This window comes from Ochotona princeps, chromosome 22 (genome assembly GCF_030435755.1).
Source record: "Ochotona princeps isolate mOchPri1 chromosome 22, mOchPri1.hap1, whole genome shotgun sequence".
NCBI lineage: Eukaryota > Metazoa > Chordata > Mammalia > Lagomorpha > Ochotonidae > Ochotona > Ochotona princeps.
This window is the reverse complement of record NC_080853.1, coordinates 24,019,529-24,034,822: the sequence shown is the minus strand read 5'-3', so window position 1 is coordinate 24,034,822 and position 15,294 is coordinate 24,019,529. Positions and strand designations below refer to the sequence as shown.

Below are 15,294 nucleotides of genomic sequence, written 5' to 3'. Positions count from 1 at the left end.
TCCAGGAGTCTCACTGACACATTTCAATTGGTTGAAATAAAACTAGCTTTTGGAAAACGTCAAATCAATTTCTACAGATGAGTAAGAACACACACTAAAGAACACTGCTATTTGCTACGATGCCCTTTTAATCAACAACATTAACAATATCCTAATTAAGGAATGTAAACACCTAGTTATTTTTTGTTTAAATTTTAAGACACCAAAGGCGTTCACGGAAAAGACACCTGCACTGAAGGAACCAAGTTCTGCGACCGTGAGATCAGGAAGGAACTGAATGAGAGTTCCAAAAACACAAGCTTTGTTCCTTGGCATCCATCACCTCCTTTCTCGAAAAAAAAATCAGAAATGATTTTAAACCCTAACCAGACTGGGTATTAAATCTTCATTTGTCTTGAAACAGATTTTTTTTTTTTTTGGCGGCGGGGGTGGGGAGTGCTGCTGGTGGTGGCGGTGCGGGGGTGGGATCTTTCGCAGAATGTGGGCAGAGTGTATAAAAGAATTCAATTCACAGCTGTTCCAGCTTTTTTTTTTTTTAACGTAAGAAACATTAATCAAAGCTTTAAGTTATAAGCTTTTCTCGTGTTGTTTAGTATTCCGGTTCCTCGGAGATCAATGGAGGCCAGCCCAGTGTTTCTTGACGCCTCCCCGGGAAGCAGAGGCGTGATTATGTAAATCGCGCCTGCTCCCGCACCTCTGCCAGCTTGCTTATCTCCTGAGCCTTCTGCCTGCTGCTCCTGGCTCCCCGAGCAAGTGCACGCCTCTCCCTCTTATCTCCCGACAAAGCTCCGAGAGGCAAGCACAGAAGCCAGCGATGTTAAACAATGATGCATGGCTGATTTTATTTGTAAGTGATTTATTTCACTGAATTTAATTTTTTTTCACGTTGTGTGTAAGATATTTGTTAACAAGTCGGAATAGGAGAAGTGAGGCAGTGCTCAGAGACAATTGATGCAGGTTAGAAATCTATTAAGCACTCCAACAGTCGTGTTGGAACCGGTGGAAGATGCAGGAAGCCCCTCATTGAGGATTTCCACATGCATTGACTAAATATCCCATTTACTCTCTGAAAGGCAATTAATCTGTAATTACATGCAGAAATTTACAAGTAATAATTCCATTCTTTGGAGGAAAAAACAGTAATCATATAATCAGTTTAAGTGGCAGCACACTTTTTTTCTCCCCGAAACCAGAAACATAAAAAAGAATAAATACTTAAAAACAAGGAGATCTGTGGAATTTATTTTTTTTAATCGCTTTTTCCCTGGAGCCTAATCAAAGGAAATGACAGTATGCTGGTTTCCGCAGTGACTCCCATGCCAGGTGCTGCTCCGGTCGGCGGCCTGTCCACACGACACCGGCCACTCTGGCGAGGAGCGTGAGCCCTGCGCTCTGACATCACGGGCCTGGGGACACTGTCCTCCCGTGTCTCTTGCATTAATCCCTGACCCCAGCATCTCGGTAGCATAATCCCCATTTAGCATGAGTCTGGGAGGAACTCTTTCTTGATAAGTAAAGCACTGATTCAGGCGCCGCTCCTAAACAACATATTCCCAGCTCAGCAAGAAGCCCACACTGCTGAATGAACTGGGGCGCACGGCTGAGAAAAAAAAGTTCATTAACCTTGCGAGACGCGGAGGTTAACAGGACGGCTGGAGAGGAACCCAGTGAACAGCTCGGATACAAAACACACGAAAATGAATGTCATCATTCCTTTTGATATTCATTAGCTGATTCAGAGAGAAGGCTCTTCTGAAATTTGCAAGCATTTATCTGTGAAAAACAGGTGTACATCTGCTGCTCGAATGCGTCCTAAGTGTCGAGGCAAGAATACCGTAGACACTCACCCGTTCCGCTGAGCGAGTGGCTGGGCGAGGGAGAGAAGACCTGCGCCGCGAAATCCTCGAATGTCATGACTTCACGGTGGTTCTGGATGATGGCTTCGAGGTACAGAGCCCGCTCTTCGTAGCTGCAGCAAGCGGTTAAGGAGACCAACGCATGTGCAAAAAGGGCATTTACCACAGGTGCAGGGACTTCTGCGTGTGTGTAAAAAATAATCCTGCAGGTTTTCCAGCATATTGTCCCCAGATTCAATACCACGCATCACAATTAATAGCTCAGCCTGATTTTGAGAACTAAATTGCTGTCAGGTTTTAACTGCACTCATCACTACTATTGCTAAAAAAAAAAAAAAAAAAAAAATCTGTGCGCCAATAATGGCAGAAGGCCACTAGAGGAAGCACAAGGGAAGTTAAACAGACCGTCCCTCTTCCTATTGCCAAAGCCCAGGGCATGTCATATGTTACCCTCAAATGTTCTCCTCAGCCTACAGACTCCGTGAGTTGATGGTTCAAGCAAGGACTGATGATCCACACACTCAAAAAAAAAAAAAAAAAAAAAAAAAAAGAACAGAAGTTTTCGGTGGTGGTGGTGGTGGGGTTTGGAAGGTTTGGAAGGTTTGTAAGGGTGGCAGGGTTTGGAAGGTTTGGAAGGGTGGCAGGGTTTGGAAGGTTTGGAAGGGTGGCAGGGTTTGGAAGGTATACTCTTTGGAGGGACAGATATTGAAAACTCCAAACCAAAGTAAGCTATGGGCATTAGGAGACAAGGACTAACGTGGGTAAATCAAGCAAGGAGTGCACAATGTAATACTAATCATTTAAAAAAAAGACTAAAAAGACTATTGCCTTTTCATTAAAACTGCACTCTGGAGCTCCACAGCATTCAAATGTGTAATCAAAAACCAGTCACCAATAAAACTTACAAGCGTAGCAGGCCAAGCACCTTTCCAGCTGTCCTGATAGGACCCCCGTGTGCGACAGCCTCTCCCAGGGCAGGAAGCACATCTTGCCCTTTTGTGCGTGGCTGCCGTTTCCTCCGAAGGTGCGTCGCGCACTTTCAATCACAGGTAACGCCGGCACGATCCGGCAGGCGCCACGTGTCCGACTTGGTGAATTAACACTCGGGGAAGCCAGCATGACATCTCATTTTCCCTTCCCTCAATATTAACGCAAAAGTTTGATTCCTGTGTGAAATCGTGTTCATTCTCCAGGAATACTGGGAAGGTGGGTCACGGGAACAGTAAAAGTACATTTAAAGCCAGTTTTTTAAAACGACCCTTTTAAAAAATACACATGGCTGACAGGCCTTTCTAATCAGCTTCCAATAGAGACTGCATTTGAACACAGACAAAATTTCTATTTTCTTACGGCAAGGATGTGGACTCTGGCTTCTCCATCCTGCTTTAGTCACAGCTGAGGCTAGTGGTAGGGCACGCCAGAGGCTGTGCCGTCCAATACGGCAAGTGTGAGCCACACGTGTGCCGTCTTGATTGAAGTTTTAATTAACGAAAATTGCAAAATGAGAATGCAGTTCCACTGCTCCCCTTGTATATCTCAATTACTCTGCAGCCCTATACGACGGGGTCACCATCACAGATTCCTAGCTACGGCACATGTTGGTACAATGAAAACACCACTGCACAGCGCTAGGCAGACCTTTCCCCCTCTGCTCTGCCCTGTGCCACTCTTGAAGAAAGACTGAGTGTGAAGACTTCCAAAGTGGCCCCTCGGAGGGTGATTCATGATCTTTTCTAAAGATGGTCACAGCAGCCCCAGGCCGGAGCAGCCTGAGCCTGGACTGGCCCCCTCAACTGCAGCTGAACTGGTGACTCGCCTTAATGAACAGGCTGCCAAACTTCCTCAGCGAGAGGCGCCTGCTCCGGCCCAATTCTAGAGGGACCCTGCAAATGCCATTCACGTCTCATTATGAACACGCTTATTCTGCACAGCACTTGGCTGTCACAGCAGCTCGGCCCTCCGTGCACGGCCCCAGCAAGCCACTGGTCTGGGGAACAGCAGGACGCTAGGCCCGAGTGGCCGTCTGGCGAACAGGCAGTCTGACACTAAGCTGGCACGTGCTGGCCCAGCAGGGGCTGAGCGAGGCGTGACAAATTACTCAAAGCGCTGAGCTAAACTTATGGCTGACAACCACCTGAGCCTTTGGGCCGCCGTGGCCCGCTGTCAACGTTCAATTCATGGCTCTCTCTTTGAGCCCACAGTCTGCTTGTGGGCCTGGGGTTAGAGAAGGCACGTCCCTCTAAAGACCTGTCATGCTTTGCCTACCATCATCCTGCTGTTCCTGAAGAGGCCCCACTGTGACCAACACATCCACACGCGGCGCTCGGGACAATGGTGAACACAACAGAAATGCATGTGGGTTTTGCCCAATAGTCTCTGTAAGTGGCTTGCTATGTTAATCAAACTCACAATGAAATCCACTCGGGGGTGCTGTAGGTGACACCTTCCTCCTGGATGATGCTGTCAGGACCTTGGCCTTGATGAGACGAAGGCTCTGTGTGATGTTTACAGGCGGTAACAAGCAAGAGGTCTTCTTTTTTTTTAAGATTTATTTATTTTTATTGGAAAGGTAGAATATACAGAGAGGGGAAGAGACAGAAAGGAAGATCTTTCATCTGATGGTTCACTCCCCAAACAGCCACAAAGGCTGGAGCTGTGCCAATCTAAAGCTAGGAGCCCAGAGATTCTTCCAGGTCTCCCACGTGGGTGCAGGGTCCTAAAGCTTTGGGCCGTCCTCCACTGCTTTCCAGGGAGCAGGGAGCTGGATTGGGAAGTGGGGCTGCCGGGATTAGAACCGGTGTCTATAAGGGATCCCTGCAAGTTCAAGGCCAGGGCTTTAGCCACTAGGCTATTGCGCCTGGTGTTCACTCCCCAAGTGGTTGCAACAGCTGGAGCTGAGCTGATATGAAGCCAGGAGCCAGGAGCTTTTTCTGGGTCTCCCACATGGGTGCAGGGTCCCAAGGCTTTGGGGCATCCTCTGCTGCTTTCCTAGGCCACAAGCAGGGAGCTGGATGGGAAATGGATCAGACAGGGCATGAACTGGAGTCCATATAGGATGCTGGTGCTTGGAGGTAGATGATTAGTCAGTTGAGCCACTGTGCTGAGTTCTGGGCGTAACACAGACACTTATGGGTCCATAACACAGACACTTATGATTCCAACCTCAAAATGCTCATAGGGCTCTCATCACCCATGGATGCTGAAGTCATGCCCACCTGCGGATGATCAGAGACATCCAACTGTAAGTGGGTGGCCACAGAACTACCTGGTCATAAACCCAATGTATTTCCCTATGGGTTTCCTGTCCTTTTGATCCCTTAGTAAGTTCACTAATGGCCCGGTGCGATGTCTTAGCAGCTAAAGTCCTCGCCTTGAACATACCAGGATCCCATATGGGTGCCAGTTCTAGTCCCGGCAGCTCTATTTCCCATCCAGCCCCCTGCTTTGGGCTGGAAAGGCAGTGGAGGACGGTCCAAGGCTTTGGGACCTGTACCCACGAGGGAAGAAGCTCCTGGCTTCAGATTGGTTTAGCTCCAGCTGTTGTGGCCACTCGGGGAGTGAATCAGTGGATGGAAGATCTTTTTCTCTCTCTCCTTCTCTGCATAAATCTGCCTTTCCAATAAAAACAAATAAATCTTTTTAAAAATTCCATTCTGAATTCTTTGTTTATTAAAAATCACGTACAGCGCAGTATTTTTTTTTTAATTACAAATTTGAGACACACACACACATACACAGAGAGCGTGGGCATCTGGGCAGGGCTAAGGCCAGAGCCAGGAGCAGGGGGTATACTGCACGTCATGTGGCAGCGGGAGCCCAGTGACTCAAGGTATCACTGCTGCCAGCCCGCAGGGGCCACACTGGTGCCAAGCTGGCATTGGGAGCTGCAGCTAGGAATGGAACCCAAGCACGCTAATATGAAATGCGGACATCTTAGGTACTAGGCTAAACGTCTACTCTTCAGATTGTACTTTTCTGAAGGGGCATTTTTGGGGACTGGTGCAGGCTAAGCTTCTGTTTGTGGCACTTGCACCCCGTAAGGATGCCGGTTCATGTCCTGGCAGATCCATCTCCAATTCAGCTCCTTGCTTATGACTTGGGGAAGCAGTGGAGGATGGCTCAAGTTCTTGGGCTGCTGGGTTTAGATCGGCTCAGCTGCAGCAGTTGTAGCCAGCTGGGAGTGAACCAGTGAATGCTCTCTCTCTCTCTCTCTCTCTCTCTCTCTCTCTCTGTCTCTGTGTAACTCTGCCTTTCAAATACTTTTTTTTTTTTTTAAAAAAAGACCATTCTTCCTCTTGATCTCATGCAATCCAGAGAAAATTTAAATTACTAACCAGAAGTCCTTCTTACAGATATTTTTGAATTTTTTAGCAACCCATTCTGTCCATATTTTCACATTAAAAAAATTTATTTGCATGAAAGTCAGAAGAGAGAGAGAGAGAGAGAGAGAGAAACCATCCATCCATTCACTAGTTCACTTGCTAAATGCCTGCAATGGTCAGATATGGCCTGGTCTGAAGCTGGGAGGCAGGAATTTTGGGGCTATTCTCTGCTTCTTAAGCCACTACTAGGGGGCTAGACTAGAAGTAGAACAGTGGGGAGTTGAACCAGTGCCGTATGGGATGCTGGCACTGCAGGCAGAGGATCAGCTTGCTACACCACTGTGCCAGTCCTGAGAAATCCTTCTCGCCTGACTTTCCTTGCATTTCTCAGGAGTGGGCACCAACTTGGGCTGGCAGGTCAGCTGGGAGGAGCTGTCTCCTGACATTAGGCCATGCAGGTTCTTTCACCAGCTGGCTCTCCTCTCCCTAGTTTTTTTTCCTGACTTGTACAGCCCTAATTGCTGACATAAGTCAGTCCAGCACTGGCTGTTCCTTATGACTCGGGGACTCCAAAACTCCCTCAACACTGCTCTGAAATGGAGGGGAAGCTGAGCTGCAGGGCTCTGGGAGGTGCCAGCTGACCACACACTCCTCTGAGAAGGTTCCTTGAGACTATGATGGTGCAAGTTTATTCTGGTGAGAACAAATTTGAAATGCATGTATATGAGGGGATGTTTAACAAGTTTATAGGAAGTGTGTATTGAGAAGAAAACTACGCATGGGGCCATCATAGTGGCTCAACAGGCTAATCCTCCACATGGGTGCCTATCTGTGGATCTGGCTGTGATCCAGTTCCCTGCTTATGGCCTGGGAGCAGTGGAGCATGGCCCAAAGCCTTGGGAACCTGAACCCACATGGGAGACTTCGAGGTAGCTCCCAGCGTTGGATCAGCTCATCTCCAGCTTTGTTGCCATTTGGGGAGTGAACCAGCAGCTGGAAGACCTTTCCCTCTCTCTCCTTCTCTGTAAATCTGCCTTTGCAATAAAAATAAATCCTTAAAAAAAAGAAGAAAAAAACTATACATGGGTTTCAGATGTATTTCACACCAAAATAAACTTATCTTTTCATTCCATGTTTCTGTGACATTCTGGAAGTACTCCCGTGTTAGAGTGAAGAGAGGCAGAGAACTGGCCAAAGTAACCACACAGGACTAGACGACCTTTCATTCCTCTAGAAGTCCCATGGCTGCTGTAAATGACCACACACTGGGTGGCTTAAAACCACATTTATTCTCTAACTCCAAGGGACCAGCAGCCCCAAATCAGCAGAGCTGAGCCCCTTCCAGAGGCACCAGGGAGACTTGGTGTTGCCTTTTTCCACCTCTAGGTGCTTGTTTGCATTCCTAGGCCCACATTTGGGTCACCCCAAAATCCACCTCTGTGGATATACTCCTTACACTCTTCTTTGTGTATCTCCCCCCTGTGTGCTACTAGATATGTCCTAGGTGGAGAAATCTTCTACAGAGATGTTAGAGAGGTTTTCATTTTGGAGTAGAATTCTTCATTGATTAAATAAAGCACTTGGAAGAATGTGTGTGGTGTGGAGTGATCCACCAGAGGGAAAGGCATGGACATGAAGCCTTAGGCACAAGACCAACAGATCTGGCTCTTTGCAAATGCAGGGCTGCTCTTCACCACGCTGCAAAGGCAGCAGGGACACGAGGCACAGTGTGCAAGAAAGCATATGAAGGCCTCCCGTAAAACCACAAGGAAAAGTCATCTAGGAAAATGGGCAAAAGACTCAGCATTTCCACAACGTAAGCTAGGGGATGCCATTAAGATGCCCAATATCACTAACAATCACGGCTTCTTAGAGTCCCAGTGGGGTATCATTTTACATATGCCAGACTGGCAAAACACAAAGCCTGTGATAACGCCAAAAGTTATTACACAGGACCTCAGCACCTGCTGAAGGGCGGCAATGGGGCCCCCCACTTGCCCGGAAGGCAATCTGCCGTTATCCTGGCTGGGGAAGCATTTCTGCCCCCGAGCATGTGAACCCGTGCACATGCGTGTTTGTTTGAGAATGTCACCATACTGCAGACAAAAAGAAAAAGCAGAAGGAACAAAACACGTCTCACGCATTCACTGACAAAAGGGCATGTGGTGGAACACCACGCTGCAATGAGAATGAGTGAACAGAGGGCTTGTGTACTAAAAAGGATCAAACTTAAAATGATTCTTGGTGAAAGAAGCAAGTCCCTGAGGACCATGCTCAATGAAACTCTATGTATAAGTTTTAAAAATGGGAATGCTAGCCCTGGGGTACCTCCGGGGGATGGAAGAGGCAGCCTACAGCAAGGTGTCAAAGATACCAGCTGGAAGAAAGGCAGTAGGGAGCAGGGGGAGGGACAGGCATTGGTTTAGTATTCTCCACAGCTTATGTCAACCTTACTTTTACTTTTAGTACATACCAAACACCTCATTATACTCTGGTGAGAATGGAATAAAGCACTAACTAAATGGACCTTTTTTTAACCCCTTTGTATGACATCATGAGCTTCCTTAAGTCAAAAGTTAATTTAAAAAGGCATCTGAAGTTTTCAACAAATTCACAGAAAATGTGCATTTTGGAAGACTTAGGCATGGATCACAAAACTTCTTTGCAACAAAACCAATTGTATCTTTCAATTTCATCTCCTCAAAGTTTCTACAGTCCCTTGCACAATTGCTAGCTGAGACAACAAAAGACAAAGAACACTCCACTTGACTCAGAAAACACAGAAGCCAGTGCTATGTTGATGGCCTCAGTTGCAGAATGAAGCCAGAATGTTAGAGCTCAAAGTCTTCAGCAACTCATGGGGAACCTCTGACAGATGGGACTTGGTGAGCTCAAGTTGAACAGGCACACAAGTGCTGCCCCGGGGGGCCAGGCCACAGCTCTGCACAAATACGCTGTTCTACAAAACCACTTTTTATTGGAGTGATCATATACTAAGAATGACAAGTTGGGCTGAACCTGAGATTAGTCAAAACACTACAAACACTATAGACTTCTACATTATCCTAGTCTACTGAGAAAACTTGGCCATTTTAAAAAGGCAAATCCATAATTACTCCAGTGTGTTCATCCATTCAAGAAATGCACCCCCGGTGCCCATCTGTGTTAGGGGATGCCTGTGAGACTGGGGAACAAGACAGCTGGTGCCTCCTCCCTCAGCGAGCCTTCGGTCAGAGGCAGGCAGAAGACTACTTCAAGGACAAGTGTGCAGATGGAGGAGTTTCTACAGGGGTGGCAGGGAGGGTGCAGGTAGGCATGGGGCGGGGAGCAGCAAAGGAGCAGGAAGAGCATCCCAGGCACAGAGGATGACGTGAGCAGGAGGTGAAGGGCTGGTGGGGCCATGGTGTGGGGAAGATGTGGACAAGGAAGGACAGGTGAAAGGTGAGGCTGCTCCTGGCAGGTCTCAATGATTGCCAGCAAGGAAGCAATGTGACTTCATTCAAGCTTCTGTATCTCCCTTGGGAGATTTCCACCACCGAGAAGATTATAGAGTGCCCCGAGCCTTATGCTGCCCAGTACCTCAGACGGTCCTGAAAAAGTTGGTGGAAAATAGATTCAGAACATAAGGGGCAGATATTTGACCTAGAGGTATTGGGTAGGGCACCCATACAGTATCCCAGCACATGCAAGATGAGGATTTAGCCACTGAACCATTGTGCCAGGTCCGATGCTTTTTTCATAACATGTATTTTCTATGGACATTGTGAATAAGATACCTCGTATAGTTCAATCAGTGGGCATGTCGCAAAGTCTCAGATTTTGACTCTCTCTGCATACTCCCAGAAGTGAAGAGTATGTGTGAATGATCAGAACTCCTGAGAACGGCCTTGGGCATCACTGGGAAGCCCTGTGATGTGGGAAGAGATCAGACACCACAGAGATGCACCCTCTGTGGAGGAGGGAGGGGACCACACAGATTCCAGAGAGAGGTGGACCTCCTTGGGTGGGGCAGGAACTGGGTGTTAGAGACAAGGACAGATCCTGGACTCAGGGAAACCTGGGGGGAAAGCGATGGCTCAGGACAGCTGCAGAGTAAATTCAATGTTGCAAATTATTAGAGATTTTATTATCTACACATGGATACGTTGTAAAGCTGGTGGGAAATAAATGAGCTAGCAGCGGAAGCGAGTCTAAGATCGGAGAGGAATGGCTGGGACAATGACCAGCTGTTCTGCAGCCCTTTCTTCTGGGTAGCTTCTGTATTAGAAGACTCAGGAGAGAACAGCACACTTTCATTTTATGGGCAGCATTGTGAACGGCCATCAAAGGTTTAAAATGCCTTTTGGTTTCAAATAGGCCGCAAAAAGCATAAGCAACCAAGTGAAAAACAAATCCAACTTTGGTATTTCTAAGAACTTGATCAAGAAAGTGAAGAGGCAGCCTACGGAATAGAGGAAATATTTGCAAGTCATTTATCTGATAGGGTCTTGGATCTTGAACATGTGAACTCTCAACAATAAGCAACCCAAATGAAAAACGGGCTAAGGATATGAACAGGCAACTCTCCAGAGACACACCAATGGCCAATCAGCACATGAAAAGACACCCAGCAGCGTCCATCATCATCACATGGAAATCAAGACCACAAGGAGATACTCCTTCCTAATTTCCGGGGTGGCATGACAAAGTAGAAAAACGACCACTAATGTGTCGTTCCACAGGGCAAAGGTGAACAACAGTGTGTGTTGCCGAGGATGCAAAGACAGTGAGGTCCTCACACAGGAACAAAAAATGATGTAGTCACTGTGGAAAACAACTTGACAGTTCTTTAAAAAGTTAACATATGACTCAGCAATTCTGCCCCTGGGTATATACCCAAGAAAACTAAAAACAATGTTTGTATAACAACTTGCTCACAAATGTAATTTGCAGCAGCATTTTTCATAGTAGCCAAAATGTACAAAAACTTTGAATGTCCACCAATTGATGAATGAATAAACCAAGTGTTCATATTCGCATCCTGGATTATTACTCAGTCACAAAAACGGGGAAAACGGCAGATGCCTGCAATGTAGTAGCTGTGGATGAACTTTGAAATCACCATATTATATTAAGTAAGAAAAATTGGATATAAAGGCTGAATGCTGTATGATTCAACTTTTATAAATGTCTAAATAAGTAAATTCATAGAGCTAGAAAGGAAACTAGTGGGATAAGACAGAAGAGAATGTGGGAGTTAGTACTATGGGTATGCGGTTCCCTTTAGGGGATAAAAATGTTTAGGGGATGGGAGTAATGGGTACACAACCTTGTGAAGATGTGAAAGACCACTGGATGATGCAATTTTAAAAGGGTGAATTTTATAATATGAGAATTGTATCTCAATTAAAAATGCCACCCAGGCCATCTGTATGCAGTATGCATACTATAGATCATGATGAAAACTTAATATAACGGTGCTCACAGACCTCATGATAGAAAACAAGCACACACTCTTATTGGGAAACATGTACAGAGGTGAAGACCATGTGCCAGAGACCATTCTAGCAGCTGGAGGGACAAAGATCACAAAGAGACAGGCTGGGAAGAGTGTGTGACACAGCATATAAGATGATGCTTGAGCCACCTGTGCCTCCTATAAACTGAGCTCTACTGCTTCTGATCTAGCTCCCTGGGAGGCAGCAGGTGAAGTGCTCAAGCTTTGGTACCCCTTGTCACCCATGTGGGTGACACCTGAATGGAATTCTGGGCTCCAGGCTGGGGCTTGACCCAGTCCTGGCTGTTGTGGGAGATCTCATCTTTGGATGTCTGCCTTTGGATAAAACTGAAAACTAAATCAGATAAAAAGCAGCAAGAGAGCTATGTCCTTCATAGCATTTCCCAATCTCCAGAAAGACCAACTGAAGCCACGACATGTATGTGACAGTGACAGGTTCCCCACTGAGCTGGACAACGGGTTCTGGCAGCAGTGCTGACCATGGGTGCACAGAGGCCAGCTCAGACTGCAAAGGGCCTTGGCTGTAGAGACAGGAAACTGGGAATCACTAGGTTTTTCAACAGATGAGCAGCCAGGATCTGATCTGTATTGGAGAGATAATTTGGGGTAGGTGTCTGTGTGTGGAAAGGCCCAGAAGGGAGAGAGACCAAGGGAGGAGAAGTTAGCAGGTGAGGCAGAGGGGATGGACACAGGCTTCAGAAAGGCAAGGGTGGAGAACAGTGGAAAGGGAGGGTGGTTGGATGGCGAGATGTGTGCACAGCTGATGGGGGGAAGCTGGCGAGGGAAGGCAGGGCTGAATACAGACTGAGGGGCTCCAGAGAGTCTGGGGAAAATTCTCCAGGAAATGAGTGCTGGAACTTGGCAGAGGGCCTGAGCTGGTGATGAAGATCTGGGTGTCATGGATAGACATGATCTTACAGGAGAAAAAGGAGAGAAAGCAATGCTGGAAGTTCCCCTGTCCCCAGCCAGAGGGTGAGCACAAGTGGAAAGAGGCATTATAGGATGGGGAGACAGCGACCCCTCAGCCCCCACACTCTGTACCTTAGTGCCCTCGCTTCTGCCACTCGTGACACCCCCACACAGCTGGGTCCCACTGGCAATCGACAGCTTCAACTGCAAGAATGAAATTCCATGATGATTAGGATGGGAGCAGAGGCTAGGTACATCTTAAAAGCCACCCAGAAAGACTCTGTTTGTCTTTCAATATAATGCAAACTTGAATTCTAGGGCCCATGTGGAGACCCCAAATAAATGAATCACTCAATGTAAATGTCAGTGCCTGGTAACGGATAAAGAGGATGACTTTACTGAACAACATAACCAAATAAAATGGATGTTTTGGAGAAGGAAATTAAACACATGGAGGTAAAAGATATTAGATTAGGCTTCAACCTCTAATGGTACGCTCCTGGAGAGGAACAGTGTGCTATGGCTCGACAAGAAGAAAATACCCATATAACCAAGTTTAAGAATAATTCTGAGGAAATGATACGAGCAAGTGGAAATGGGAAAACAAGCAGATTTTCTGCGGGCTATTGAATTACAGACTTTTGAGGAGCTCTGCTGTCGGGTCCCCTTGCCCTTCCAGCACGGGGGCCTGTGTCCCTCCAGGCACCCGATACACTCCGAGGGGGCTGTGGACTTGGTCTCCACTCTTATTAGAAATGTTCAGATCTGTTGTTCCCGGGGGATGTAATTATGGCCTTTTTCCATTCCTGTCCTCTCCAGCTCTCCCAGAGCACTTCAGCATCCAGAATTCACCAAGTGACAAAATGCCTGGTGACACTGTCGCTCAAAGTCTCATAGCGGTTAAAAAAAAAAAAATACAAGTGACAAGAAAATTAGTCATTCGGCCTACTCCAGATCTAGAGAAAGTGCTGTCAAACCGAGTGAGAGAAGATTCAACAGGCCACTCGCTGATGAAAATGACCAGACAAGTGGCCAATCAATAGGAACAATAGAAAGACCAGGAGTTCCGTCACGTGCTTCTGACAACCTGATTTCAGGGGAGGAAGGGAGTCAGTGTCCCTTGAACTGCTTCTCTGCCTCAGGTTTCCACTCCTCCTGAACATGGGCAGTGCGGGAGCTTCCTTAACATGCATTCTCAGCCTCTGTTACAGAAATGATCACTGCTGATAACTTGTTGGCATTTAATATCCATGTAGTGACAGCTAAATGGAAAAACAACTGCAAATGTAGACATGTCCCCAACTGTCTTAAATCCTGCTTGTGGCAAAGAATGAAAAGAATAGACCACCCAACAGCTGGACATACGGATTTTAAGCTCTATCAACACCGACTATCAGTGAAAAACATCATTAAATGAAATACATCATGGGTATTATTTGATGCCATGTAATTTGAATCAGATTATGCAATATTCATTTGAAGGCAAGGACACCTCCACTTGGCCTACATATGTATTTACATCTAGGTGGATTCCAAGAGCAAATTGGACTCATGATGATATATGACAGACAATGAGAGAACAAAACTGACAAGGACAGGGAAAACCATTTGTACGTGGCCATTTCTGGTTACAATGCCCATAAACAGTCTCAACTGCTGTCCACAGCCACCTCTTAGACCCACATGGGCTTAGGCAAGGTGGAATTGGGCGGTTGAAAGCACTTGTACCAAGCTTTCTGTATTAATTTTCTGGATTTCTCATTTCAGAAAGCAACTGGGGCAGGATATTTACTTTCCAAATATTTACAAAGCTCAGGCGAAAGTGGGCCATTCAAAAAGTCCATAGCAAACGTATAGTATGCAAAAAACTGAGCATGGATTTTAAGATTTTTAGCATTAATATAAACATATGTTTTTGTTTTTTTTAAATATTTATTTTTTATTGGAAAGGCAGATTTACCGAGAAGGACATACAAAAAGAAAGATCTCTCCACTGGTTAACTCCCAAGTGACCTCAATGGCTGAAGCTGAGCCGATCCGAAGCCAGGAGCAAGGAGCCTTCTCTAGGTCTCCCACAGGGGTGTAGGTTTCCAAGGCTTTGGGCCATTCTCCACTGCTTTCCCAGGCCACAAACAGGGAGCTGGGTGGGAGGTGGAGTAGCAGGGACACAAACCAGCATCCACATGGGATCCCAGTGCACTAAAGGTGAGAATTTAGCCACTAAGCCACTGTGCTTGGCCCAATAATATACACGTTTTAATTTTATTTTTCTATGAATTTTTATAGATTTTTCTTTTGTATATTTAAAAATAAAAGTGATAAATGTAGATACATGTGAGAGCAGAAAATCATATTTTTATAGCATGGGTATTTATAGGCATCTGAATTTTCCAAAAAGGCATTCGTCTTGATACTAAATTATCAGATGACAAGACACTTCAAAAAAAACCCCACTTAGGGGTTTACCAAACACAAGTGACTAAACCCATGAGGGAAGGAGCTCATGTGAAGGTTGCCAGGTGACCCTCTAGCTTGTTCAGACTGTGTGGGTGACAAGTGAGGCAGGTGCCAGCACACCTGCCCACTGACAGCCAAGGCTGACTTTCCCTGAAACTCAATATCCCCCACAGAAGCACAACACTGCCATGTCCTTGACCCAGCTGGAGATCTGGGGAAATCCTCATAGCACAAAGCTCTCCATGACTGGCAG

General features: G+C 46.4%; 1 protein-coding gene across 2 annotated transcripts in view; it reads right to left on the bottom strand.

The window, feature by feature from the left end:
• Positions 1-469: 469 nt before the first annotated feature.
• The window catches only part of RALGAPA2 (Ral GTPase activating protein catalytic subunit alpha 2), a 259,317-nt gene continuing 244,492 nt past the window's right edge, over positions 470-15,294 (bottom strand). The window contains exon 39 of one of the 2 annotated variants that reach the window (XM_058679223.1): positions 470-1,969. In XM_058679223.1, coding sequence (XP_058535206.1) covers positions 1,813-1,969 — 157 coding nt within the window. In that variant the 3' untranslated portion in view covers positions 470-1,812. The remainder of the gene's footprint in view (positions 1,970-15,294) is intronic. The other variant, XM_058679224.1, reaches the window with a different exon arrangement.